At 39.8% G+C, this 25,509-nt stretch overlaps 1 protein-coding gene across 1 annotated transcript in view; it reads right to left on the bottom strand.

Moving 5' to 3' along the window:
- The window catches only part of TENM3 (teneurin transmembrane protein 3), a 718,045-nt gene that overhangs the window by 72,908 nt on the left and 619,628 nt on the right, over window positions 1-25,509 (bottom strand). Inside the window, exons 13-14 of the mRNA XM_012000130.1 lie at window positions 17,107-17,133; window positions 14,458-14,604 (exon numbers count right to left, since the gene is read on the bottom strand). Of these exons, the coding sequence (XP_011855520.1) occupies window positions 14,458-14,604; window positions 17,107-17,133 (174 nt within the window). The remainder of the gene's footprint in view (window positions 1-14,457; window positions 14,605-17,106; window positions 17,134-25,509) is intronic.

The following is a 25,509-nucleotide window of genomic DNA, read 5'->3' as shown; positions in this document are numbered from 1 at the left end:
TAGCTCTTCTGAGGAAGGTTAAGTGTGTTCCAGATAAAATCAGGCATTTCCCAAATTTTAAACAAGAGCCTGGACTCCTAGAATACACCGACTAAAATGGAGGTATTAATTAAAATGTGGTAAATGTAAATCGGCCATAATATTGGAAATAATAAGAAATCCATCATGAAAAACTGACCTATAGTAGTGATGACATGAAAGGAATCATGGATGAGAAGGATTTGCCCGTGCTTTCTCCAGGAACATCAAAGGCAAACTACACTCAATGGCCCATGTAAGTCTTCTGTTTAAAAGCTTTAACCATCCGGTAGCAGTTGAGTGTTTCAAGTTATGATCATTTGATAACATTATCTTTTAAGGTCAGGCTTTACTGACCAGTTGAAAAACATGAATTTTTTTTTTTTTTTTTTTTTGACTGAGTCTTCCTCTGTCATCTAGGCTGGAGTGCAGTGGCACGATCTCAGCTCACCGCAACCTCTGCCTAACTGGTTCAAGTGATTCTCCTGCCTCAGCCTCCTGAGTAGCTGGGACTACAGGCACCTGCCACCATGCCTGACTAATGTTTGTATTTTTAGTAGAGATGGGGTCTCACCATTTTGGCCAGGCTGGTCTCGAACTCCAGACCTCAAGTGATCCACCTGCCTAGGCCTCTCAAAGTGCTGGGATTATAGGCTCAGCCACTGAGCCCAGCTGAAAACATGAATTTTTATCTCCTTGATAATTACATTTATTGGTATTAATAAAAATATCTGTTTCTGAAGACTTTAATCTTAGGAGAACTGACAAAATAGTTTGAAAATCTTCCAACTGAACTATCAAGTCTGGGTGTGACTCTATGATAGCAAGCTCAGCTGAAAATATCTAGATGACCATTACGTTTTATTTACACAATTAAAAAAAGTCTTTTTTTTTTTTTTTTTTTAAAAAGAAAACTATACTAGCCATTGATTTACGTTAGGCTATTCTTATTAATAGAATATTAGCTTGCCCCTTCATTATCTGACAGCAAACTGAGATAAAAGAAACATACAAAGTTGAATTAAATTGCCCAGTCTAAAAGGCAGGTCAGCAACAACACAGGTAAGGTAAGAAACAGGACGTGAGGAGGCCTGGTTCAGCACGTCATTTTGGCCATCTGAAGAAGACACATAGTGGACACTGTTCTTCCCCAGACCCATTTCCCTTTCTCTGGACAAGAGATGAAACTTTTTGTTTGTGTATCCGGCCTTCCCCACCTCTTAGGCCATGTGCATAACCTTCACTTCGTGTTTGGTTCAGAAATGTACAGGTGACCTAACATGTCTAACAAGAATGAATTTCAGGAACAATCTAAAAAGAGATTCTTACCCCTCAACCAGGCTTGATCTATGAGGCTGTGTGGCTGAGATTGCTGCAGCTACCTTGCTGCCGTTATAGAAGCTTCTGGGAATGGAGTCATCCCCAGGCAAGCAGAGCAAGGGCTGGAGGAAAAACTAACAGGTCAGACACAGACACAAAAACCTTTGAGGTTTTTGCCATAAGCTGCATTTGACCTGCTGGGCTTTTTAGTTATAGAAATGAAGGCATTCCCTTTTTCCTTAAGTCTGTTTGAATTAAATTTTCTGTCACCTGAAATTGACAGAGACCTAGCTTATCCAGAGACAGCAACTAAAAATCTCTTCACTAAGTTGGGGGAGTGGGGAAAGGCTTAATAAGTGAATACCTGAATTAAATTTATGAAGTTGGACTCTTTTCACACTAATAGTTTAAGTTTTTTGTTACCATAATTTCCATACACATGAAAATGTGTGGGTCAGGATTTCTGATAAGCAGATCTGATGACACAAGGTTTCCTGATGATAGTATATGTATTTTCATGTCTGTTATATTTCTAAGATAATGAGTTGTTAATCATTTGAAACTGCATGTTTATTTCTCTGGAGAAAACTAAAATCATGTTTTAAGATAATCAAGCTGGGCGTAGTAGCTCACACCTGTAATCCCTGCACTTTGGGAGGCTGAGGTGGGTGGATCACCTGAGGTAAGGAATTCGAGACCAGCCTGGCCAACATGGTGAAACCCCATCTCTACTAAAAATACAAAAAAATTAGAGGGGCATGGTGGTGGGCGCCTGTAATCCCAGCTACTTGGGAGGCTGAGGCAGAAGAATTGCTTGAACCCAGGAGGCGGAAGTTGCAGTGAGCCGAGATCGCACCACCGCACTTCAGTCTGGGTGAGTGAGCAAGACTCCATCTCAAAGCAAAAAAAAAAAAAAAAAAATCAAATGAAACTGAATTTGGAAATTTCATATAAACTTATCAAAATATTACCTTCCTAGGCAAAAGGGCATGAACATGAAAAATGCATAAATATTTCTCAATATTTCTAGTGGAAGAAAGACAACAGTGTGCTATTGGCTTATTTTTCATGAGGATATTAATAATAATGTAAAACATTTTTCCTCCCTCTCTCTAAAAGAAATAGAAGTATAGTTGTTAAGACTTGGACTTCTGAAGTAGTAGACTGTAGACCTACTGCTCCCATATCATTTCTGGCTTCAAAAAAACAATTAGCCAGGCACAGTGGCTCACGCCTGTAATCCTAGCACTTTGGGAGGCCGAGATGGGAGGATCACTTGAGCCCAGTAATTCAAGACAGGCCTGGGTAACATAGTGAGACCCTATCTCTACAAAAACTTAGAACACTTAGCCAGGTACGGTGGTGTCCACCTGAAGTCCCAGCTACTTGGGAGGCTGGGGTGGGAGGATCACTTGAGCCCAGGAGTTCGAGGCTGCAGTGAAGGATGATCCCACCGCTGTGCTCCAGCCTGGGTGATAGGGAGAGAACCTGTTTCAAAAAAAAAAAAAACCCAAACAAATGAAAAAATTTAAAAAACCTCAACCTTTGCATCCCAATCATAGTTATACGCTGATGTTTATGGGGAATCTTTCAAAGGTGTTTTATGATATGGTACCTTTAGTTTGTACTCGATGGATTTAGAATGGTTGCATATGATTGGGAGAGTAACACCACAAATATCTGATATTCTTGCAGGTTTTCCCTTGTAGTCATTCTTCAACAAAAGTAGAAAAGACTCAATAGGAAAAGTATTTCCAAATATCATATTTTATCTCCATGAATCTGGTAAATTAAGGGTTACGTGCTCCTTACCCTCTTCTCCCCCGCCATAATGCTCCCACAGTGACTTCCCTTAGGCAATAGATGGTACAGTTGCCAAAGAGGAATGCTCAAATTTAGTCATTCATCTTTGTTAGTTTATAAAAAGCAAATGTACATCTGGCATGTAGTCTGCAGGTCATAAAACTGCATGAGATTGACACTTTCTGAACTAATCAGTTGGAAATGCATTTTTACAAGCCTCTCTGCTAACATCAATCAGAGAAAGAATCTCATTTTCAACAGCCAAGGTGCAGGGACACACTGTTTGTTATTTTTCTGCAGAGTTTATCAGTAACTTGCCCAAGCAAGTGACGGATGGTTATGAATCTGGCTTCCTATAACTTGAGAAAACATTTTTCATTTTTTGGTCTGTATTTATAGAACAGCTAAGGCTATCTAGTATAACTAAGTTGATTACCCACTTGCCCAAATGTATAGTGTAGTAAAATTGTCTTTGTGGAATAGCTTTCCAAAAACCATCGAGATTCCATTTGCGTTTCAGGAATATTAGGTTGGTTGAAATTTATATTGGTATAGAAGCCATATCTAATAGCATTAATCATAAAAATCTACATAAATCAGAGATGCTCAAAACCTGCTGAATAATAACTGCAGTGATCAGTTAAGAGGCTGTCTTTCTTCCGTTCAGGCTTTGCAATCTACGTGGTACTCTGATGTAAACTAGATCATACTGTTTATGCTTCCCTCCGCTCAGTCCGTAATATTATTGCTCTGGTTAGCGTTTCTGTCCACTATTTTGAAACATGCTCTTGTCTTTCTTTGTGCATTTTCACTGGTCTTTTACAGTGGCTGGCAAAGTTATTTTGTAGAGCCAAAGAGTAAATACATTCGGCTTTGTGGGCCATATAGTCTCTATGGCAACTGTTCAACTCCGCCTTCAATATGTCAATGAATGGGCATGAATGTGTTCCAATAAAACTATTGAGAAAATCAGGCTTTGGCTCAGAGACCACGGTTTGCCAATCCCTGGTCCTGCTTCAAGGTCTCTATCCTGTCCTATTTCCTATTCTTCTTTACATCACTCTTGATTTTTTTTTCTGGCAAATTTACACAATATACATTTTGTTGGATTATTAAAACTCTTCCTAGGTTACCTTCTATGCTGGCTTTATGCTGCTTGTCAATACTCTCACTTTCTTCTTTCAAGGAGCTATGGATATTTTTATTTGTTTTTCAAAATTTTGGTTTACAGACTGGATAAAAAGCCATGAATTTTCTTTTTTACTCAAATGATAATTGATACCCACTGTCCTTCCCCACAGTATTTGGTACTTCCCCCCACGCCTCAACCTCCAAGTTTCAAGTCTGAGTTAGAAATTCCCATGTAATATTTTATTTGTGCGATTCAGAATTTTAAAAGTATACAGGTGTAACTTTTGTTATTCTTTTCAGTCACATTCTGTAATGTGCATGAAACAAACTGAAATATGCATTCATTTCTGGATTGGGATCATGCTAGGTTTTCCACACATTCTTGGTTGTCTACATTAGCGCTCTCCTGGTGACTCCGGACCTCATGTTCACATCATTTCAATGCTAATCATTAAAATGCTTCCTTTACTTGGTCTCCATTGCCTTCTGAGTAAAGTCACAACTCCTTAACATGGCTTATAGACCTTTCACCATATTCATTTCCTCTGCCTGGAGATCTCTAACCTTCTCTCTTACTTCTCCATATAGCCCTCAATTCCTTCAGCCCTCAACTCCAGGCTGGTCATTCTCCTGAACTGCAAAGCCACCAACTGCCTTCAAGATATCTGGCTTGGATATTGCACAGGCATCTAAAGCTTAACATGTGTAATATGATTTAACATGTCTGTATGTGATCTCCTCCAAACACGCTGCTGTTCAACTTCCTATTTCAATGAATGGTTCCACCATCCACCCCACTTAGCTTCTCAAAGTAGAAAACTGAATGTTGTCCTTGACTCCTCGTCTCTTCCTTTTTTCTCCACCTAATCAAGCATCAGATGCTTTTCTTCATCTCACATCTCTCTTGAATCAGTCTTTCTTTCTCTTTCCCTGAAACTACCCATCAGGCCACCATGGTCCTCTCTTCACAAATTCCTAACAACAGTGTGTTTTCCCAGGTTCCAGTCTTGCCCCAACTATCCATTCTTTACATGTTAGCCAGAGTAACCTTATAGAAACCAAATCTGATTATTTCACTTCTCTGGCTAAAATGCTTCCTTTACTTGGTCTCCATTGCCTTCTGAGTAAAGTCACAACTCCTTAACATGGCTTATAGACCATATTCATTTCCTCTGCCTGGAGATCTCTAACTTTCTCTCTTACTTCTCCATATAGCCCTCAATTCCTTCAGCAATCATCTCAGACAACTGTCTCATTAAGCTCCTTGAGGGCTCATCTAGTTCACTATCCATCCCTACTGTCGTATCCCCAGAGCCTTGCACACTTGCTGGTGCCAAGTAGGCATTTAATACACTTGCTAAATGAAGGAAAAACTGAATTAAGTTCTTAAAGATTGTTAATTCTAAACAGTTAAAAAGGCTTAGAAGCATAAGAGAGATGCCCTGTTTTTTTGTCTATCATGCTTTCCCTACCCTCAGACACTATGCTAATCTTTGAATTCCTATTTCTTTTTTACTCCAATAGGTACTTAAAAATGTTCTTGATTAATTGAATATTAAGCAATCCACAGAATTATAAAAAGTATTAGAAGAAATTACATGAAATCCTATGTATAATACTATGTCTAATCACAGAAAGGCTCTATTTAGGAAGACATGTAACCCAGAAGTCATGACTAAAAAGATAAACCTCAGACAAATTTATGTCATATCAACTGAAAACTTCTGCATGCACCATAAATTACAAAGTTAAAAGATAAGTGAAAACCTGGGATAAAATATCTGCAACACACCTAACGAAGAATAAGTGGAATATATAAAGAAGTCCTAAGAGTTAAAAAGAAAGTATCAAGCAGCTCAATAGAAAAAAAAAAAGAAGGGAAATAAATAAGCAATTAGCAAAAAAAAGGGAAATAAATATAAAGATCATCAATCTAACTAGTAATTAGGAAAATGCAAATTAAAATGATAAAAATGGGGTCATTTTCATTCATCAGACAAAATTGATATTTTTCATTTTGTTGAACATTTTTGTTTACTTACAATGATTACATATAGACTATAAACACCCTCAGATTGATGAAGTGTGCAGTGGTGAAACCTACTTGCAAAGCAATCGAGCAGTAGCTATCAAAATTAAAAATTAAAATACCTTTTGAACCAGCAAGTTCATCTCTAAAAATCCATCCTAAAGAAATATTTGTACATTTACACAAAGATTTATATGCACATACACACACACACACACACACACAAATTCGCCACAGATTTGTCTCTACACGAAGAGCAAAAAAATTACAAACAATTAAATTATTATCAGTGTAGCAGTTGTGAAATTAATTAGTACACCCTGTTTCTGTTGTAAAGAATGAGATGGGCCTATATGTATGGGCATGAAAATCTTTAAGATATTGTCCTTGGAAGAATCAAATTTAGAACAGTATTTATTTAAGTTTAATAACATAAATGTGCATATGAATTCACTGAGGAAAAAGCAGAAAGATGCCCACCAAGTTACTGATGGTGGCTAACTCTTCTGACAATGAGAGTGTAGTTACCTGTGTACCAGGACTACTAATAATACCCCTTGCCTTAATGCAGGGGTTCTTAACCTGGAGAGACGAGCCTGGAGGCCTGTTTCTAAAGAGATGCCATGCAGTGCCCACGTCTACATTCTTAAGCATCAGGTGGCAGCTGATGGCCATGGGTGTAAAAGAGAGGGTAGACTTTTAGGCCGGGCGTGGTGGCTCATGCCTGTAATCCCAGCACTCTGGCAGGCCTAGGTGGGTGGATCACCTGAGGTCAGGAGTTTGAGGCCAGCTTGGCCAATGTGGTGAAACCCCGTCTCTACTAAAAATACAAAAATTAGATGGGCCTGATGGCGAGCGCCTGTAATTCCAGTTACAGGAGAATTGCTTGAGCTGAGACTGCGCTACTGCACTCCAGCCTGGGCAACAAGAGTGAGACTCCGTCTCATAAAAAAGAGGGGAGACTTTTAGTGACAACTCGTGTGGCTCTGATTTTCCTCTCCTTCTAAAACCCATTAAGATGCAGTGGTTAGCTGGGTGCGGTGGCTCAAGCCTGTAATCCCAGCACTTTGGGAGGCCGAGATGGGCGGATCACGAGGTCACAATATCAAGACCATCCTAGCTAACATGGTGAAACCCCATCTCTACTAAAAAAATACAAAAAAAACTAGCCGGGAGAGGTGGCGGGCGCCTGTAGTCCCAGCTACTCGGGAGGCTGAGGCAGAATGGCGTGAACCCGGGAGGTGGAGCTTGCAGTGAGCTGAGATCCGGCCACTGCACTCCAGCCTGGGCAACAGAGCAAGACTCCGTCTCAAAAAAAAAAAAAAAAAAAAAGATGCAGTGGTTAAACCTTATGTTCCTGGAGTCCTAGCAGGAAGCTACTGAAGTCCTTTGCTTCATAGGGCATAAGCTGGATTTTTTCCCCCAGAATGGGTTACACTATCCTCTAAAAATTCTGTGGATAGCCAAAGGGTTCAGAGTAACCTGAATCTCCTCCTTCCTTTAGACAGGATCCAGTAGAGTCTTTCAAACTAATAGTAATTTTCCCCCAAACCATCATCTACCTGAATCATACAGTGTTTAATGCTCTAAGACGCTGAGCACCACTCTATGTCTGATAATATCTGGATTCATTTTGGGAAGTACTTGTGATCTCTTGTAATTTTTTCTTTTCTTTTTTTTTTAAACTCCCTCTCCCCTGCTTCCTTTCCAGTGCTGTTTCCTGCCATTTCGTTATTTTTTATTTTTAAATCTGTTCTTAGAGAACGTAATAGTCCATCTTCCTGCAAGATTTTTAAAAATTCTATTTTCAAATGTTTCCTTATTTTCATTTAGCAATCTACAAATATAGATCTCTCCATTCATTATACTCATTCTCGTGTTTATATTAATACTTCATCCATTTGTTTTCAATCCTTCACTCCCCTTTGCTACCGACAGCACATTCCTACTTGTCCTTGCAGTTTGTTTGTGTGTGTGTGTGAGAGAGAGAGGGCCTCACTCTTTCACCAAGGCTGGAGTGCAGTGTCGCGATCATGGCTCACTGAAGCCTTGACCTCACCAGGCTCAGGTAATCCTCCCACCTCAGCCTCCTGAGTAGCTGGGACTACAGGCGTGTGCCACCACGTCCGGCTGATTTTTATATTTTTTGTAGAGATGGGGTCTTGCTATGTTGGCCAGGCTGATATCAAACTCCTGGGCTCAAGTAATCCACCTGCCTCAGCCTCCCTAAGTGGTAGGATTACAGGTATGAGCCACTGCACCCAGCTTTCTTGCAGTTTGAATTGTATTTTTGCTTTTTTTGCTTATTTATCTAATTACTTATTTATTTCTATCTTTCTTATTTTTGAATAACCTCAGTTGACTTATACTTTCTTCTCAACTGTCATCAGCTCCTACAGACTTGGGGAAAAAATAGCCTGTTTTAGGTACATCTTCCTGATATACCCCAACAAAGTTATAATTCTAAAGGATAAAAGATAACTCTAGGCCTGGCGCAGTGGCTCACGCCTGTAATCCCAGCACTTCGGGAGGTCGACGGGGCTGGATCACGAGGTCAGCAGTTCGAGACCATCCTGGCCAACATAGTGAAACACTGTCTCTACCAAAAATACAAAAATTAGCTGGGCATGGTGGTGGGCGCCTGTAGTCCCAGCTACTCGGGAGACTGAGGCAGGAGAATCACTTGAACCTGGGAGGTGGGGGTTGCAGTGAGCCAAGATAGTGCCACTGCACTCCAGCCTGGGAGACAGAGTGAGATTCTGTCTCAAAAAAAGGAAAAAAAGAGAACTCTATTTGTTTACTGGTATTCTTCTCGGAAGGAGTTATGCTTTGGTATTCCACCATTCTTGCAAAAATTTAGTATGAATCTTTTAAAGTCATTCTTGTGCCCTCAACCAGCCAGTCTCCAGGATAGGGCTTGAGTCTCATGCTTCAGGTACCCACAGGGGAGCTGGCCACTGGAGGACGAGACAGGGATGCAAGGTGGCAAAGGAAACTGACTAGATCTCCCCCTGGAGAAGATGGGAACGTGGTAACGACAGCCAGGGACAATGCATTGTGGAGAAATCATCTTGTTAAAAAAGTATCTTAAGTTTCCATAGAGCTAGAATTATCTCTGGCAAGCTATTGCCTTTTGGTGCTTGCACAGTGAGACCATCATTTGGAGAGCTATTTAAAGTCAGGCAACCCCTTGCTGAGTGAGTCTTCGCAGCAGGCTAAATAAAAGCAATGATGCTTTTAAAAGTACATGGGGAGAATGAGATGGTTGCTTGCTAATCTTGGGCACAAAAAGCACATCAGAGGTTCAGCACTGGTATTCTTGTCAAGTCAAAAGGCTACACCTTGGCAAGGAAGGAGGAGACACAGAGAAGATTCCTTCTGAAAGTGACAGTCCATCAGCACGTGAACGAGTTCCTGCAGTACACGGTCTGACTGTACTAACGCTGAATGCTATGGAGAGCTATTCTTATTCCTAGAGTAGACTGTTTTCCTGCCTGCCCAGCATCCAAGCCCCTTTCTTCTGGTGACAGCACTTCAGTTTCCCTTTAGGCAGGTGACCTAATTCAGACCAAGGAGAGTCAGGCTCAGGCCCAGGCCCAGACCCAGGCCACACATAACCATGAAGAAAGGTGTATTCTTTGTGGTGGAGTTATTAGGAAGAGAAATGTAGACTCAGAGCTGGTGGTGGCCTTTTTGGGGAAGAGATGGCCTGAGAATGATTCTAAGGTAGAAGAAAGCAGAGTTAACAGACAAATATACCTAAGTTTCTGGTGTCATCATTTGAACACCTGGGTGCAACTGTGTCTGAATTTTTTAGTGATATAAGCTAATAATTTTTTTTACATGTAATAATGTTTGAGTCCAACTTCTCACATGTGCGACCACGGTCTTTCCTGGTAAGAATGGTCGAGTGGTCGAGTAGAACCTTCAAAAAAGAGGTTTTCCTGTTGAAGGGGAGTGGAAGTCTGTGGTAGGGTTCACTGTGAGACAGGGCCGACTTCAATGCGAATGGCCGGTGAAAAGAGGTACTTGAGGAACTGAAGACTGTGGTGAATTGTCTTAAACCCCAATCCAGATTGCACGTCCTTCAGGAGTGAGCAGCTCCCATCTCTTCACCTTCCTATTCTCTGGTCTCAGCAACTTCATCATTAGAGTGTTTTGGGATATGAGCAACCAATGGCTCAGTTTAGGGGACTGTTGTCTTTATAAATAAAGTTGGAGTTGAAGAAGAAAGATTTACAAGCCACGTGTAGGTACTGGTGATCATTTGCTTTAAAAGCTTTCTCAACTAGGATAGGACAGCAAGTAGTTGTTCCCAAAGTGTCTACATGCCCCATCTGGTGAGGTTATCCACAATTCTCTGGTCCAGCGAGAATTGTTTCTGATTTCCACGGTGGGATTTAAAAATCTAGTAATCCATTGCTTGCCTTTGTCAAAATGATCTGCTCCCAAAGCCCCTATTTAGTACTTGGAGCTGGATTTGAGAAGCAGATGAAGGGGATACCTTGTTGATTTCAGAGAGAGAGGAGATCTTTGTCAGGGCTCTTATTATGGGGAACAGATTGCCCTTAGCTCTGAAAAGCTACAGTTACCCAGCATACATGACAGCTGTTTGTTTGAAAAGAAACAAGGGCCTATTGGAAAGCAGAACAGGCTGAAGTGGCTGTAGATAAGTTGCCCCCATCTACGTTCTTCCTATTCCTCATCAAGAATTCCCTTCTAAAGCAGCTTTTTACAGATAAAGGGGAACAGACATACATAAAGGCAAGGAGGAACACCTATTTAGGGAGATTCAGGTGTTTAAAATCTTTAGCATTCAACAGTGGTGATGGGGCAAATCTGACTGGGTGAAGTAAAATAAATTTTGCAAGGGAAGGAAGATGCTTGGTTTAAGAAGATATTTCAAGATCTCCCTATATGATGGATGTCTTTTCTAAAATTTTTTGATACTTCTTCTTTAGTTCCAGGAATGGTACGCAACTTCCTTTGCTCTTCTTTTACAAACACTGTGTTCTATAAAATTGCTCAAACTATAGTAGCTATTTATTGGAAGTGTTCAATTTCTGACTAGGGCCACACTGGACTCTTCACCCTCTCCTCCTGAGTTACTTAATATGCTAAATCAAGTTACTTAGCTACTCTCTGGATAAGTCACCATTTTGATACTGAACTTAGACAATGGATCTATAACACTACAGTCAGTCACCATATATCCTAGAATTTCAGTCTAATAAAATCCACTCTGGGTCTAAATAAGGACTGGATTTATAGTTCTTAAACACTCTGTTAGACTGTCTTCATATAATTGACATCCTTCATTGCCATCTTTCGTGTTTTGATTTGGGGTTTGGTGTGAAAAATACTGTCTTCATACATGTAGCTTATGCTTAAGTTCAAAGAACCCGCTGACTTAGGTTATAAAGCATCCAGGTTACAATCTCAGGGCATAAGAAGGCTGGCACTGAGATTTCTTCTTAGAAGATCAGCAAAATTAGGTTAGGGGCAGGAATACAAATTATGTGAGATAGGCAGAGAATCCGCAGGAGGCCTTCTGTCAGCTCAGATTTCCCCTCCGAGAGGGGAGCCTAGAGATAGCATCGTTTCCTGCTAATCAGAATAAACAAAGGGGAATGAGGCCAATTCACAGCTGATAAATTTTGAGGAAAAGGAAAAACCTCTTTAGCTGATAACAATACTAAAGAGTTGATTAGCCCCTAAATTAGTAGGCAGTGTCTCTGCAGACCTGGTCCTGCAGCCCGCTTCCCTCTGAGAGACTCTGTAACCTCCTCAGTGCAATCTTCTCTTAGAAGCAAAATCTGAACTGTAAGATCAAGGAGAAAGAGAAGCTCTCCTTCCTCCCTAGGCAATAGCAGCCATGGAGTAGGGGGTTCTTTGGGGGAAAGTAATGAAGACAGGTGCCATCTGTACTGTGGTTTTGAGAGGATTCATGCTGCCATGTCTATAAAGCACACAGTTAAGAGGAGTTGGGGCAACAAGGTATTCCTGAGCAGGAAAAGCTGTGAAGGCTACGGGCCACCTAAACCTACCAGGAGCAGAAAGGAAAGGCTTTAGCTCAGAATTTGCGGCTCAAGTTTCTTCACAGTCCAAGTTAAGAGAAAACAGTGAACAGTCTGCTAGAAACTAAAGGAGAGAACTGCAGCGCCTTGTCAGAAGGATAAGGCACAAATAACATTTGCTTTGAGAATGACTGTCAGCCCAGGCTGGCTTGTGTGTGTGTGTGTGTCTGTGTGTCTGTGTGTCTGTGTGTGTGTGTCTGTGTGTGTCTCTCTCTGTGTGTCTGTGTGTTTTTGTGTCTGTGTGTGTGTGTCTGTGTGTCTGTGTGTGTGTGTCTGTGTGTGTGTGTGTGTGTGTTTTGGGTTGGAAGGGAGGTTGAGGGGTTGGTTCTGGTCGCTCTGTTTCCTACAGAATAGTAGTTGAGGCCCTCTATAGGTATAGAAAGGTAAAGGCTATTCAAGCTTCTCTGACAACCTTCTATGAAGTTCACTTAGTCGAGATGAGCACTTTTGAAAGCAAAAGAAGGAAAACTGGATAATACTAGCTGCTACTCAGAGCAGGCTCTGTGCCTGGCAATACGCTACATACTTCACATGCATTTTCTCAATCCTTTCAAAAACTCTTTCACTGCCACTTTATAGATGCAACCATTGAGGTTAAAGTGATTACAAATTTTGTCTGAGGTCACATAATTACTACATCGTTCAGTGAAGATCTGTGTGCTCCAAAACCTACACTCTAACCAATGCTTTATCGTACATGTGTACAGTCTCAAAAAGAGCAGGGAGAATGGCTGGGGCTGGTGGAGTGGTAGAGAAACACAATCTAACCCACAGGGCAAGTGTCCATAGAGGCCCGGAGAGGAACTCCAGCCCTCCTAAAAATGCACTGCTAAAGCTATGTCAAAACTGAACAGCTGGCCGGGCGCGGTGGCTCACGCCTGTAATCCCAGCACTTTGGAGGCCGAGGTGGGTGGATCACCTGAGGTTGGGAGTTTGGGACCAGCCTGACCAACATGGAGAAACCTTGCCTCTATTAAAGACACAAAATTAGCCAGGCGTGGTGGCTCATGCCTGTAATCCCAGCCACTTGCGAGGCTGAGGCAGGAGAATCACTTGAACCCAGGAGGCAAAGGTTGTGGTGAGCCGAGATCGTGCCATTGCAGTCCAGCCTGGGCAACAGGAGTGAAACCCCATCCAGAAAACAAAATAAGGCTGGGCGTGGTGGCTCACGCCTGTAATCCCAGCACTTCGGGAGGCCGAGGTGGGCATCCGGATCACGAGGTCAGGAGATCGAGACCACAGTGAAACCCTGTCTCTACTAAAAATACAAAAAATTAGCCAGGTGCGGTAGGCCTGGCCTGTAGTCCCAGCTACTCGGGAGGCTGAGGCAGGAGAACGGTGTGAACCCGGGAGGCGGAGTTTGCAGTGAGCCGAGATCACGCCACTGCACTCCAGCCTGGGCGACAGAGCGAGATTCTGTCTCAAAACAAAACAAAACAGAACAGCTATCGGAGCCAACTATTCCATCACTGGAGAGGTAATCACCAACTCTCACTCCATTTCCTGAAATTAGAGTAGAGTGCATGGAGGCTGAGCTCAGCGGGGAAAAGAATTATTCTTAACCAAGGGCTTCAACTAGGTGGAATCTCACCATCTTTCTAACCAAGTATCAAGTTAAGGATAAAATGTCACTAGAGTACAGCTTCCAGGGGACTGTTCTCTGTTACTGTTTTGTCTTTTTCCATCCATGCCTTTCAACAGAAGAGGCTGGAACATTCTTTGCGTCTTTTGGAATGTTAGTTACTAAAACACTGCTTTGGAGCTCCCAATTCACAGAGCCCTGAATACTGTGGTTGAGGAGAAGAGTCACCTGGGGACCAGGAAAAGGAACAGAGAACAATGGACATTATGCAGTAGCTTGGTTACCTTGCCTTTTCCCTGAACGATAATAATCTTGCATTTGTTTCAGGAAAAATGGACAGCAAAATCATTCTATCAGCACTCATACATTTTTCAATCAATCTAATCTATGGGGATCACGGTTTTTTTTTTTTTTTGGCAACAGATATCTATGTACTCACTGTCACTTATGAACCTGTGCTCTGGCACAGACTTGTGTTCACGCTCAGCATTTCTTACCTCCTTCATTGTCCTTGCTATCTGTGCAGAGAGTCTCCATGGCTACATCACAGCCCGCTCCTCTCCATCCAGGCTGGCACACACAATGCCAGCCATTTTGGTCCAGGGTACATCTTCCGTTGCTGTTGCACAGACCAGGACAACCCTCTGTTGAGACAAAGAAGGAAAACACCAGTGATTTGAGTATTGAGTTTTCGTACCTAAAATAAACAGATAAGGGACACTTAGTGGGAACAGGCCTTTATAAACAGCACAAATACTGTAATTGCACATGGATAGAAACAGCAACATTATCTATGGAATCTAATTCTTATCCAAGTGGCATCTTTGATTGGCCTGACCCTTGAGACACCACTTACCTGTGCAGGACAGAAATATATGCAACGATCCACTAAATAGTTGCAGGCCAGACAAAATTAACTTACATTTTTTCCCTTTAGCAAAGCAACAAGGTATATTGTGTGGTGTGGAAAAGCATCTCAACAAAACAATTTCAGAATCCCTTGTCTAGATTTGTAATCTGTTTTAAACATTACTGGTCATTTATCAGGACATGCCTTCTTAAAACACCTTGTTGCTTAAAAAAATTCCCTCAAACTCCAAAAGCATGAAAGTGGGTATAAGGATATGAATGATGTTAAAAAGAGAATATTAATTTTATCTGGCCTCAGAGTTGCCGTATATGCATGTGAAATTACAGTGCATTAAATAATTGCACAAAGTATAGGCCAGTATTAATGACTATACTTTATGCCAAGAGTACATTCCTTGTCACAGAATAAGCAAAGCCCAGGAAATAGTGAAGCAGCTTAGCATCTATTCTAACAAACATTAGGATTCAGGCTGCATACGGATGGGACAGGACCGACAGGATTTCCAACTAAATGTAATAGCTGTGCATATTGGATTACTTAGGACGGACAAAATGAAATACCATAAGGACCACAATAAAACATTGATAGACTGAACAAAAACACGGTAGTGACGTGCTTCAAGACAGATAGCGAAGAGTGATGTTTTGTGACAATCTCCCTAAGGCTTTTATGCTGTTACCTTTATATCCTATCTTGTCTGCTTTTATGGGCAAGGAGGGAAAATTTGGGAAACAATTAAAATAATTTAATATATCCAAAATCTATAATTGTTTCAGTCTAACATGACATTTTAAAAAAACAATTTTTGCCACTTCCTACTGATGATATCTGGCATGCAGCCAACGTGATCTGTTTATGAGGATGACACTTGGGTAGATTCTGGTGTCCTTGTTTATGAGTGTGATATGACACTGACAGAAGCGAGGAGAGAAATGCTCTAACATTCGAAGAATAACTGGCTATTCATCAGATCTCTGTGGACAGAGCTATTTATAATTTGGTATAAAACATATTAATAAAAACACTTGCTACAGCAATTGGGGTTTGTTTTACAGCTTCTTATCATTTGAATGCTACTATTGTTCCAGTGACAAAATTTAAGGGAACAATCTGTTTTTAAAGATGTTTATTTTAAGTCTGTGTTAGAAGAATTATTCATATATTGGTGTCCCCGCCTCCACTGTGGAACGTGAAAAGAAAATATCGTAAAGAGACATTCTGTCTCTTAAGATCAGAGTTCACAGAAAGAAGACTATTTTGGCTGTCTCTCATGGAAGAGTACAATGAAATAACACTTATGGATACCATCAGGTCAGGAAGAGATTAATTTTGCTGCTTCTTTTCATTCAGACAATTACCGTCTGTATTTATGGATTATTCAATAAATAAAAGGTGAATCTTCTTGATGGATGTGTTTTTTTTGTTTTGTTTTTAATGAAAACGCAAGGTTGAATTGCCCCACTGACAAGGAGGTGCGGCAGCTGACTGACTGCACGTAAGATTTGGTATATGAAAGCCTGGATATTGCCATGAATATTTTCATATTCTAATGAAAAGCACAAACAAGGAATAGAAAGTAGGTAATCTGAGGAGAAAGGGAAGGGGAATTTCCTCTTCTGAAAAAACTTTTTCCATCTATTTCTACGGTAACTGAAGATGTGAGAATCTGCTGTTTTCTGCTGAACAAGGTTATCAGTTCTTTTTTTATAGAATGTACAGTATTTATAGCTTTTAAAAAATAACAAGACATAAATTATGATATCACATATATTTTGAAACATTTAGAAAAAAACCAAAGAAGTTTCCGTATGAAATAAATGAGATTTCTCTCAACATGTTAACCAGAATCTTCTTTAGATTGACAATTTCTTATTCTGTGATAAGAGTATTTGTGATTCTTTAGTTTAGAATTTAAAGCTCATTGAGCTGAATTGTCAACAATGAAGATCTTAAAGCAAAAAGAAAGAAAGAAAGAAAGAAAGATAGAAAAAAAACCCCAAAACCAAAAAACAGCAAATATACCGTTATCTTCAGTTTCTGGTTCTAGAGAAAACGCTTTTACAAAGGAATGAAATCTGTCATAACCCAAAATTATAAAAATGAGACACAGACATTTAAGTCTCAATACTTTAAATCCAAGGCATTTTACATAATTTAAGTCTGATTTGTAATTTACAAAAATATGCATGGAAAACAGTCTATTGTCAAACCTAGTGATACACGGTTATATATAGATATACATGTAGATATGTCAACAAAGAGCAGTATACAGTACCTTTAACTATCTTATCCAAATAGTGAGCTTGGGAAATTAAAAAGGAAAAAAGAACAGACAGACATTTCAGAAATGTCACATGGGACAAGAAAATTTTCAGAATTTACATGCAAATTGAGTAGCTGCAGCTGACATAAGACTCACATCACATGACAGAGATGCACTTCATATCTCCTAAAAATGCAGTCTATTCACGTTTTTAGCAAATGCAGTCATGATTCCAGGAAATACTCAGCATTTTCAACTAACTGAACTAACACCACTTTTCACAGATTCTTTGGAATGCACTCTACTCTCGTCATTTTCAACATTCTCCTTGATAATAGCTGAGCAGGACAAATGGAATCAATTCTTTATTCTTAAAGAACTTTGGAAATTTACAACTATGAGATCTACAAATAATGAAACTTTAAAAGTTAATAAATAAGCAAAAAGAAGAAAGAAATTGAGACTCTTGAGCAAATGTAATATATTGACGTTATATTTGCAAAAGGCACATATAAGTTCTTTAGAAAATGATTACCCAGTATCTCTTGACTGCAAGTCAGATAGACAATGATTTATCACATATATAGCCCATTAGGAAATAGGGACTACTGTAAGATCCTGTTTATTTTCAGAAACCTACCGGAATAGGCTCTTTTTTCTCACAAAAGGTGTGTAGGAACAGTCAGGACTAAGACTGAATCTTTTTCTGTACCTGTATCTGCCCCTGTCCACTTGTTTCATGAGGCTACAATTCGGCTATACCTTTCCCCTTGAACTGAGACATAAATGCCTCCCTCATTGTAGAGACCTAATATATTCTTAATAAGCCTCCAATCTCCTCGCTTTGTCAAAATTCATACATCTTTTATGATCTAAAATTGCGTTTCAAAGATGCTTATGTTGATTGGTTTTCACCACTGACATATGCAAATGGTAGCAGAACTCCTAACAGAATGATGGAAACTGTAACTTTCAGTTGGGCCACTCAGGTGTGGTGGTTCTGTCATGTGTGTAAACAGAACTGTATATGGTTTTGACACATCTGTACTGTGTATATGAAAGGATTCTTCACTTTGCCACAGGATTCTATTAGAGGCGTTTGAATTGCATTTACAATGAGCATGTTTACAGCTAATTGATAATATGATGCAAGGAAAATTACGGTGAAGAAGATATGGTGTTAGGTACTACTCTGAAATTATAATAAAAAAATTTACCTTTTAAAAAAATTATTTATTTATTTATTTATTTTTTGAGATGGAGTCTCGCTCTGTCGCCCAGGCTGGAGTGCAGTGGTGCGATCTTGGCTCACTGCAAGCTCCACCTCCTGGGTTCCCGCCATTCTCCTGCCTCAGCCCCCTGAGTAGCTGGGACTACAGGTGCCACCACCACGCCCGGCTAATTTTTTGTATTTTAGTAGAGATGGGGTTTCACTGTGTTAGCCAGGATGGTCTTGAGCTCCTGACCTCATGATCTGCCTGCCTCGACCTCCCAAAGTGCTGGGATTACAAGCGTGAGCCACCACGCCCAGCAATAATTTACCTTTTAAACATTAAAATAAAAATGTATTATTGCATAACCGTCATATAATTTCTTTATAATTCCTTCTATATGCTATATACTTTACATGCCATATAAACTAGTGGAGCTCTGTAATAGCTCTATTGATGATTTGAACATAAAGTGCCATCAAAACTTCTGGAGTCTCTGATTCTCATAGGGTACTATTTCTATGGAAATTCTTAGTTTACAAAAATTAATAATGCTGATCACTGTTAGAGAGTAAACCCTTTGCTTTTACATTAGTCCTGCACAACCAAAATAAAGAACACAACTTAATTCTGATCTGGATTAGCCGTTTTAATGGTGGACAAAATTATTTCTAATCAGCCAATCGGATTATTTTTGCCAAGAGACTCTATTATGCAAAACCTGTAGACTGATTTACAGGTAAAGGTAGGTCTTTGGGTCACCAGAACATCGGAGGTAGAACTCAAAGTAGAAAATACATTTGAAATATACAGCCGGTCAAAAGTAACATGATACTTTAAATATTTGCAACACTTAACACAAGTTTTGCAAAAAACTAAAAGCCAACCATAAGAAAAAATATCTGTACTGAGAAAGATACCAAGATTTTTCATTTGCATTTTATATCACAGAGAATTGTGAGGCTGAGAGCTTAAAACTAAGAGACAACGAGGGAAAAACAACAAGGACTATTTTGACATGGAAGAAAATCTTTCTGATAATACCACAAAAACCTGGTTCTACATAATGAAGGAGTTAAAAGGATACGTCAATATATGAGGTTCAAATAATTATTAAAAGTAATAATTGCAACAATATAAACATCATTACATAAACCACAACAGGAAATAATAAAACAATGCAGACATGTTGGAAGAAGTCATTAGAAATGATAATCATAAAAATAATACAGTATATTTAAAAATTAATGTACCTAACAATTGCTGAAATGCATATGAGGTTGTAAAAAATTACTTTGAAAACTAACGAGTATGTTCTGACATAGAGAAAAGTCATTCTTCGATCTACTAAGAAGTTGAAACTTGACTTATAGAATAAAATTCTTATAAAAATGGGTGCTAGACGTATAAAGGGGGTCCATTAAAAAACTATTTTCTGGAGCTGGATAAGGTGGGTCACGCTTGTAATCTCTGCACTTTGGGAGGCTGAGGCAGGAGGATCACTTGAGGTCAGGAGTTCGAGAGCAGTCTGGTCAACATGGTGAAACTCCAACTCTACTAAAAACACAAAAATTAGCAGGGTGTGGCGGTGCATGCCTGTGGTTCCAGCTACTTGGGAGGCTGAGGCAGGAGAATTGCTTGAACTCGTTAGGCAGAGGTTGCAGTGAGGTGAGATTGTACCACTGCACTCCAGCCTGGGTGACAAAGTGAGACTCTGTCCCAAAATAAAAGAAAACCACAAAAACCAAAAAAACCTCCACTACTTTCTAGTAAAATGCTGCAATCATAAAATACCTTCCCTGGAGTTTCGATTATTTATCTTGGAAGAAGACCCACGTGGGACACACGGCATGAGTAGTACCGTATTTCCTGCGAGATGGCAAGTCTTAATCTTTTTTGGGTCTCAGATCTTTGAGTAAACTGGTGAAAGTTTTGGGTCCTCTTCCCAGAAAAATTCACCTATGCTCACAAACACAAAATGCCGCCTTTGATTTCAGCTCTTCCATGAGCCCTGGCTCTGTCATGTACAGATTATGAACACCTGGCTGATGTATTAATGATTCCTAAATTTCTAGCTCTGGCCCAGCTCTCTCTCTCCTAGCTCTGACCAGGTTCAGAATGATCCAGGGTGACACACATGAAGCACTTTGCTGCTAGCCTTGCTCACTGTAGGTAATAGGTAATCACACTGTAGGCAAAGGAGGTAATAATAAAGGCTTCCTTTGTGCCAAATACTGTTCTAAGTGCTTATGTTATTCTTTCATTTCCTCTTCACCACAACCCTGTGATGTAGTAACAGTTGAGACAGTAAATATAGATGAGGAGACAGAGGAGAGGAATGATTATCTTGGGCAAGGTAACGCCTTGGTAACCTCGGCTGACTGGTTCCAGAGCTCGCTCTAAACCACTCTGCCACAATGCCGTCTCTTGGAGATTTAGAATAAAAGGAAGGTTTTGTTTTTGGTTTTTTTTTTTCCCCAGTAGAAAAAATTGATGAAAGGAGCTCAGAACCAGACACTTCGTTCTCCAAAGCCACAAGGCAGTTCCACCTTCTTTTACATGTCTTCTACATGGATTCTGTAGGAAAGCACAAGGTAGATCTATAGATGACTTTAAATGCCAAGGCTAATTCTTGGCCTTAACTGTCTTTCAAAACACATTCGGATACACAGCCATCCCTGGAACGTAACAAATGAAGCAACCATTCAGGTTTCAAGCCTATGACCCGCGGGTCCTCGGTCTGCTTGCTGCTATAGGTAGGCAAAGACTCGTGGAAGTTTCGAATGTGAAAGAAAAATGTGGCGCACCGAAAATATTTGTATTATATATTTAGTCCATAAATTTTCAGTATCAATAAAGCAAATGACTACTGCTGTATTCTTTTCACACATCCTCCCTCTAGGTGCCTCCTTTTAAGAATTCCCCTTTGTATTTCGGGAAAGACTAGGACACAAGATAATTTGCTCTTTTCTGCACCCCTTAGTGATGGACCCGGACCCTCAGGCCTCTGAGGATGGGCCTTACTCACATATAGTATTGTTGTATGTTTCACTCCTCCCATACAGATCAGGAAGGAATGGCATCTTTTTTGGAATTCTATCTTCAGGCTGTTGCCTCATCTGCTTATCTATCAACGTTCTGGGCACCCCTCCATCTCTTCTGTTACCTTATTCTTCCTTTTTCCTCCCCCTTCCCCAACACCTCTCTTGGATAAAGTCTAAGAGTATGCACATCAGAGTACCTGTAACAGGAAAACAACAATCAAGAACTAGCTGTGATGAATTCACTTCTACTAACAGATGCCATGAAAATACAAGACTTTAATGAACTTTCTAGGCATAGGTGACTTAATGTGTAAATTGTCCTCATTAGAAATGTAAATTCTAGGCCATGTAAATCACTGCATTCCCACTGCCTGGCTCACAGCAGGCTCTTTTTTTGTGTTTTTGGATACAGGGTCACCCAGGCTGGAATGCACTGGCACAATCACAGCTTGGCTCACTATAGCCTCACCTTCCCCGGCTTGGGTGATCCCCCCACCTCAGCCTCCCAAGTAGCTGAGACTACAGGCGCACCCCAACCACACCCGGCTAATTTTTCTATTTTTTGTAGAGATGGGGTTTCACCATGTTGCTGAGGCTGGTCTTGAACTCCTGACCTAAAGTGATCTGACTGCCTCGGCCTCCCAACCTGCTAGGATTACAGGCATGAGTCAGTGTGCCTGGTCAAAGCAGCGTCTTAACATCTGTTATATAAAATGATCAAATGTACTTTTGGTGGCCTTAGTATATCCTCTATGTGTTTACAGTTTTTGAAGAAATTCTGTAAGTAATATAGAGAGCATCTTTTGAGAAAGAAGCAAAAGTGGGCAAAACCTCATTTATACCATCCTCCCCCTCTCCTTCACCCATCTGTTCCTCTCCCCTCCCATGTATTCTAACTATGGACAGTAGTATTCACAATAACTACCATTTATTATGTGCTGAAAATTGCTAAGCATTTAATGTGAATTAACACGTTTAATTTTTACCACCCTGTGGGGTAACAGGTACATTATTATCTTCCCTTATTTCACAAATGAGGCAACTGAGACACAAGAAATTAGGTAACTTTCCTAAGATCAAAATGCTAGCAGTGGCAAAGAGAAAGTTCCAACCAGGTAGTCTGACACCAAAATCCATATTCTAAATAAATGTTATAGTTACAACTCAGAAGAACCAGAACTGTGTACCTGTGTAAGGTCGACTGGAAGCATCATCTGTTTATAGATTGGTCAAGGAATTTACTGGAATAAAAAAATCAGACTAAACAACGTGGAAATCATTAGTTCCAACAATGACAGTTAAAGGAAATGAGATAAAAACCCGAATGAATTTAAAATACTTATATGATTACACAGCTTCATAAATGAGAGTACCTTATATAAACTAAAGAAAGCTTTAATGCTGTCATCTGTTCTAAAAAATCCAAAGTTTGGAAAACCAGTGGGTAAGAGAGTAGAACTAGGGATAAAACCAGGAAAAATAAAAACAAGTAAGTTTGAAAAACACAGAAACCAAAAAGCCCCAAAGAACAGAAGCAGTTGAGTGGATGTACAAATGTTGGACGAGAAATATCTGCTGAGTACTGGTTCCCAAGAAGGCCGCTCATTTAAACATGAGGTCTAAGGAGTGTATGTGCCTGTCTGGCTGAGACATGGAATAAGATTAATTCCAAGTTTGCTTCCTTTTACTATCAGGCTGATTCTCGTAAACACAGAGAAGTAACAAAGGCAAACCAAGTTGGTTATATAGACATCAGGTAGCTCACAAAGGAAGATCAAATCTGTTTCACTGTGTATAAGCAGTTGTTGAAGTGTATGGCTATGAACTACTCACATTGTTTCTGCTGTCAACAATGGGCTTGGGGGGAGCATATTAAACAGTACCGTATAATATTTTCACCGGGCTACTGGCTTGAATCCTCGGTACAGCGTAGACATCAGATGCGTACATCATAAAATATAGACATATTCTTCACTATGACAATTACTGTGAAGTCCTTGGAGTACAGGGCAGATTTTTAGTTAGCATTGAGCACTTCATAATACTTCTGAACATGGACTTAAAAAATGACTCACATCAGTATCTCATTAAAGTTGTAAGTAGGTATCATTCTTAGATTAGTCAAGTACCAATTCCTGCAGGATGACAGAAAAGCTACAGTCTGCAAATAAGTTCATATTAGATCCACTTATTCCAATCAGCAACTGTTTAAATCAGCATGCAAGCTGCATACCCATTGATTTGATGTTCCTTAATTGGTGTTCATTGCACTGTTTTATTACTGATTACCATATCATAAAGGATTATGACAGTGATATAAGTTTAAACACCATAAAACAATGTCATAGTCTTAAGAGTTTACTCAAGACTCTTTAAAATATGTTCTCTTTTGCCACAGAATTATCAGATTATGGGCAAGCTCAAAAAAAATTATTTCCTATTTAGGAAAGTCAATTAATTTGCATTTTACCAACTAGGAAGTGAGGCGGTGTCAGCAAAAAATAAAAGTATTTTTTTGTATGTGTGTTTGTGTGTGTGTGTGCACACGTGATTTAAAGGGATCTGCTCCCCTACAATTGGTAATACTTTTTCAAAAATTTGCTTCACATAAATTGTTTTTGAAAGTTTGCATATTTGATTCTTTTTATTCTTTTTACAGTTTGGAAACTTGGTGTAAAAATTATCTGAATAAATACACTGCCTCTTACATGCACCTACCCAAGCAGAATACCACACTTCAATTTGGAGCAGTATTTACACCAAGGCATTCCAAACGAGTGAAATAATATTTTTTCCTGATTTAAGTCAGCCCTGAAAAATCCAGATTCTATGGAAAAGGTACTTTGAGATAAATCACATTTTATAAAGTCAGCACTGCTGAAAGAGTGCCTTTATAAGCTGCAGAGCTTTGTAGAGATGACTGGTAGAACAGAATTTGGTATTTTCTTTCAATTTAGGATTTCATGCCTGACTATGGACTACATACACTAATGGAAGTAACAGTGGAACACTCAAGGTCCAGAAGGCTGGCTCACTGATGTTGGGATGTGCATAGCCTATGCAAAGAGATGCCTTGTGTGCTGTGTGATGGATGAGTTTTGTGGTAGCCTTTGCATGTGGGACGATTTCATCCACTGAACCACAAACATACACATGTTAGTAACGCATCTCCTTTATTTTTTATTCTTTGTGTGAGTTTATTGAATGACACAAGCAAAAAACACATTTTAGGATCTCCTAGATTAAAAAAATCAGGTATATTTTAGTATTCTGATTTGGTAATGAAACTAGTCAGAGACAGCTCTTAACATTAATTTAAAAAACTATAATACAACTATACTAGGTGAATATTTGGCTATTTAAGGTTTTGGAAAAATGAAGTTGGTTATAACAATGATTAGAGTGGTGTCTGGATAGTGTTAACAAATCCAATCACAGGAAGCCATAACAATGATCTACAGATTTGGGCAATATCAATGGGCACAATTTTTGGCCTACAATTGCCACTTTTGTCTATTCACAAGATTTAATATTTAAGAAAAATTTATAGACTAAAACTTTAAAGTATGAAAAATATAATGGGTCTTTCTCATGTCAGTTTTCTTGACCATATCTGGAAAATAATAAACAAGACTGAACAATCCTTTTAACTTACCTAGGATACATTATAATTTATTTTATGAAAACAGTAAACAAATGGCTGTTCTCAAAGGTGATTTATATAGAAAGTAATTTTTCTTTATTTGTAGGTGAGAGTATCAAGGATGTTTACCACTTGTATACACTTTTCTCAGTCTTTTCTCATGAGCTGATGCTGGTGACACAAATAATCTACCCACTTTCTGTAAGTGTTTTCCACTGGCCAATTTCTACACAGATTCCAGCCTACTAATTTCCAATGACAGAAAAACGGGACATTAGGCCGGGTGCGGTGGTCAAGCCTGTAATCCCAGTGCTTTGGGAGGCCGAGATGGGTGGATCATGAGGTCAGGAGATCGAGATCATCCTGGCTAACACGGTGAAACCCCGTCTCTACTAAAAAATTACCAAAAAAAACTAGCCAGGCGTGGTGGCGGCGCCTGTAGTCCCAGCTACTCAGGAGGCTGAGGCAGGAGAATGGCGTCAACCCGGGAGGCGGAGCTTGCAGTGAGCTGAGATCC

Source organism: Mandrillus leucophaeus, unplaced genomic scaffold (assembly GCF_000951045.1).
Source record: "Mandrillus leucophaeus isolate KB7577 unplaced genomic scaffold, Mleu.le_1.0 Scaffold62, whole genome shotgun sequence".
Classification (NCBI taxonomy): domain Eukaryota; kingdom Metazoa; phylum Chordata; class Mammalia; order Primates; family Cercopithecidae; genus Mandrillus; species Mandrillus leucophaeus.
The sequence above is the reverse complement of the archived record's forward strand: the minus strand, read 5'-3'. Positions and strand labels throughout refer to the sequence as shown.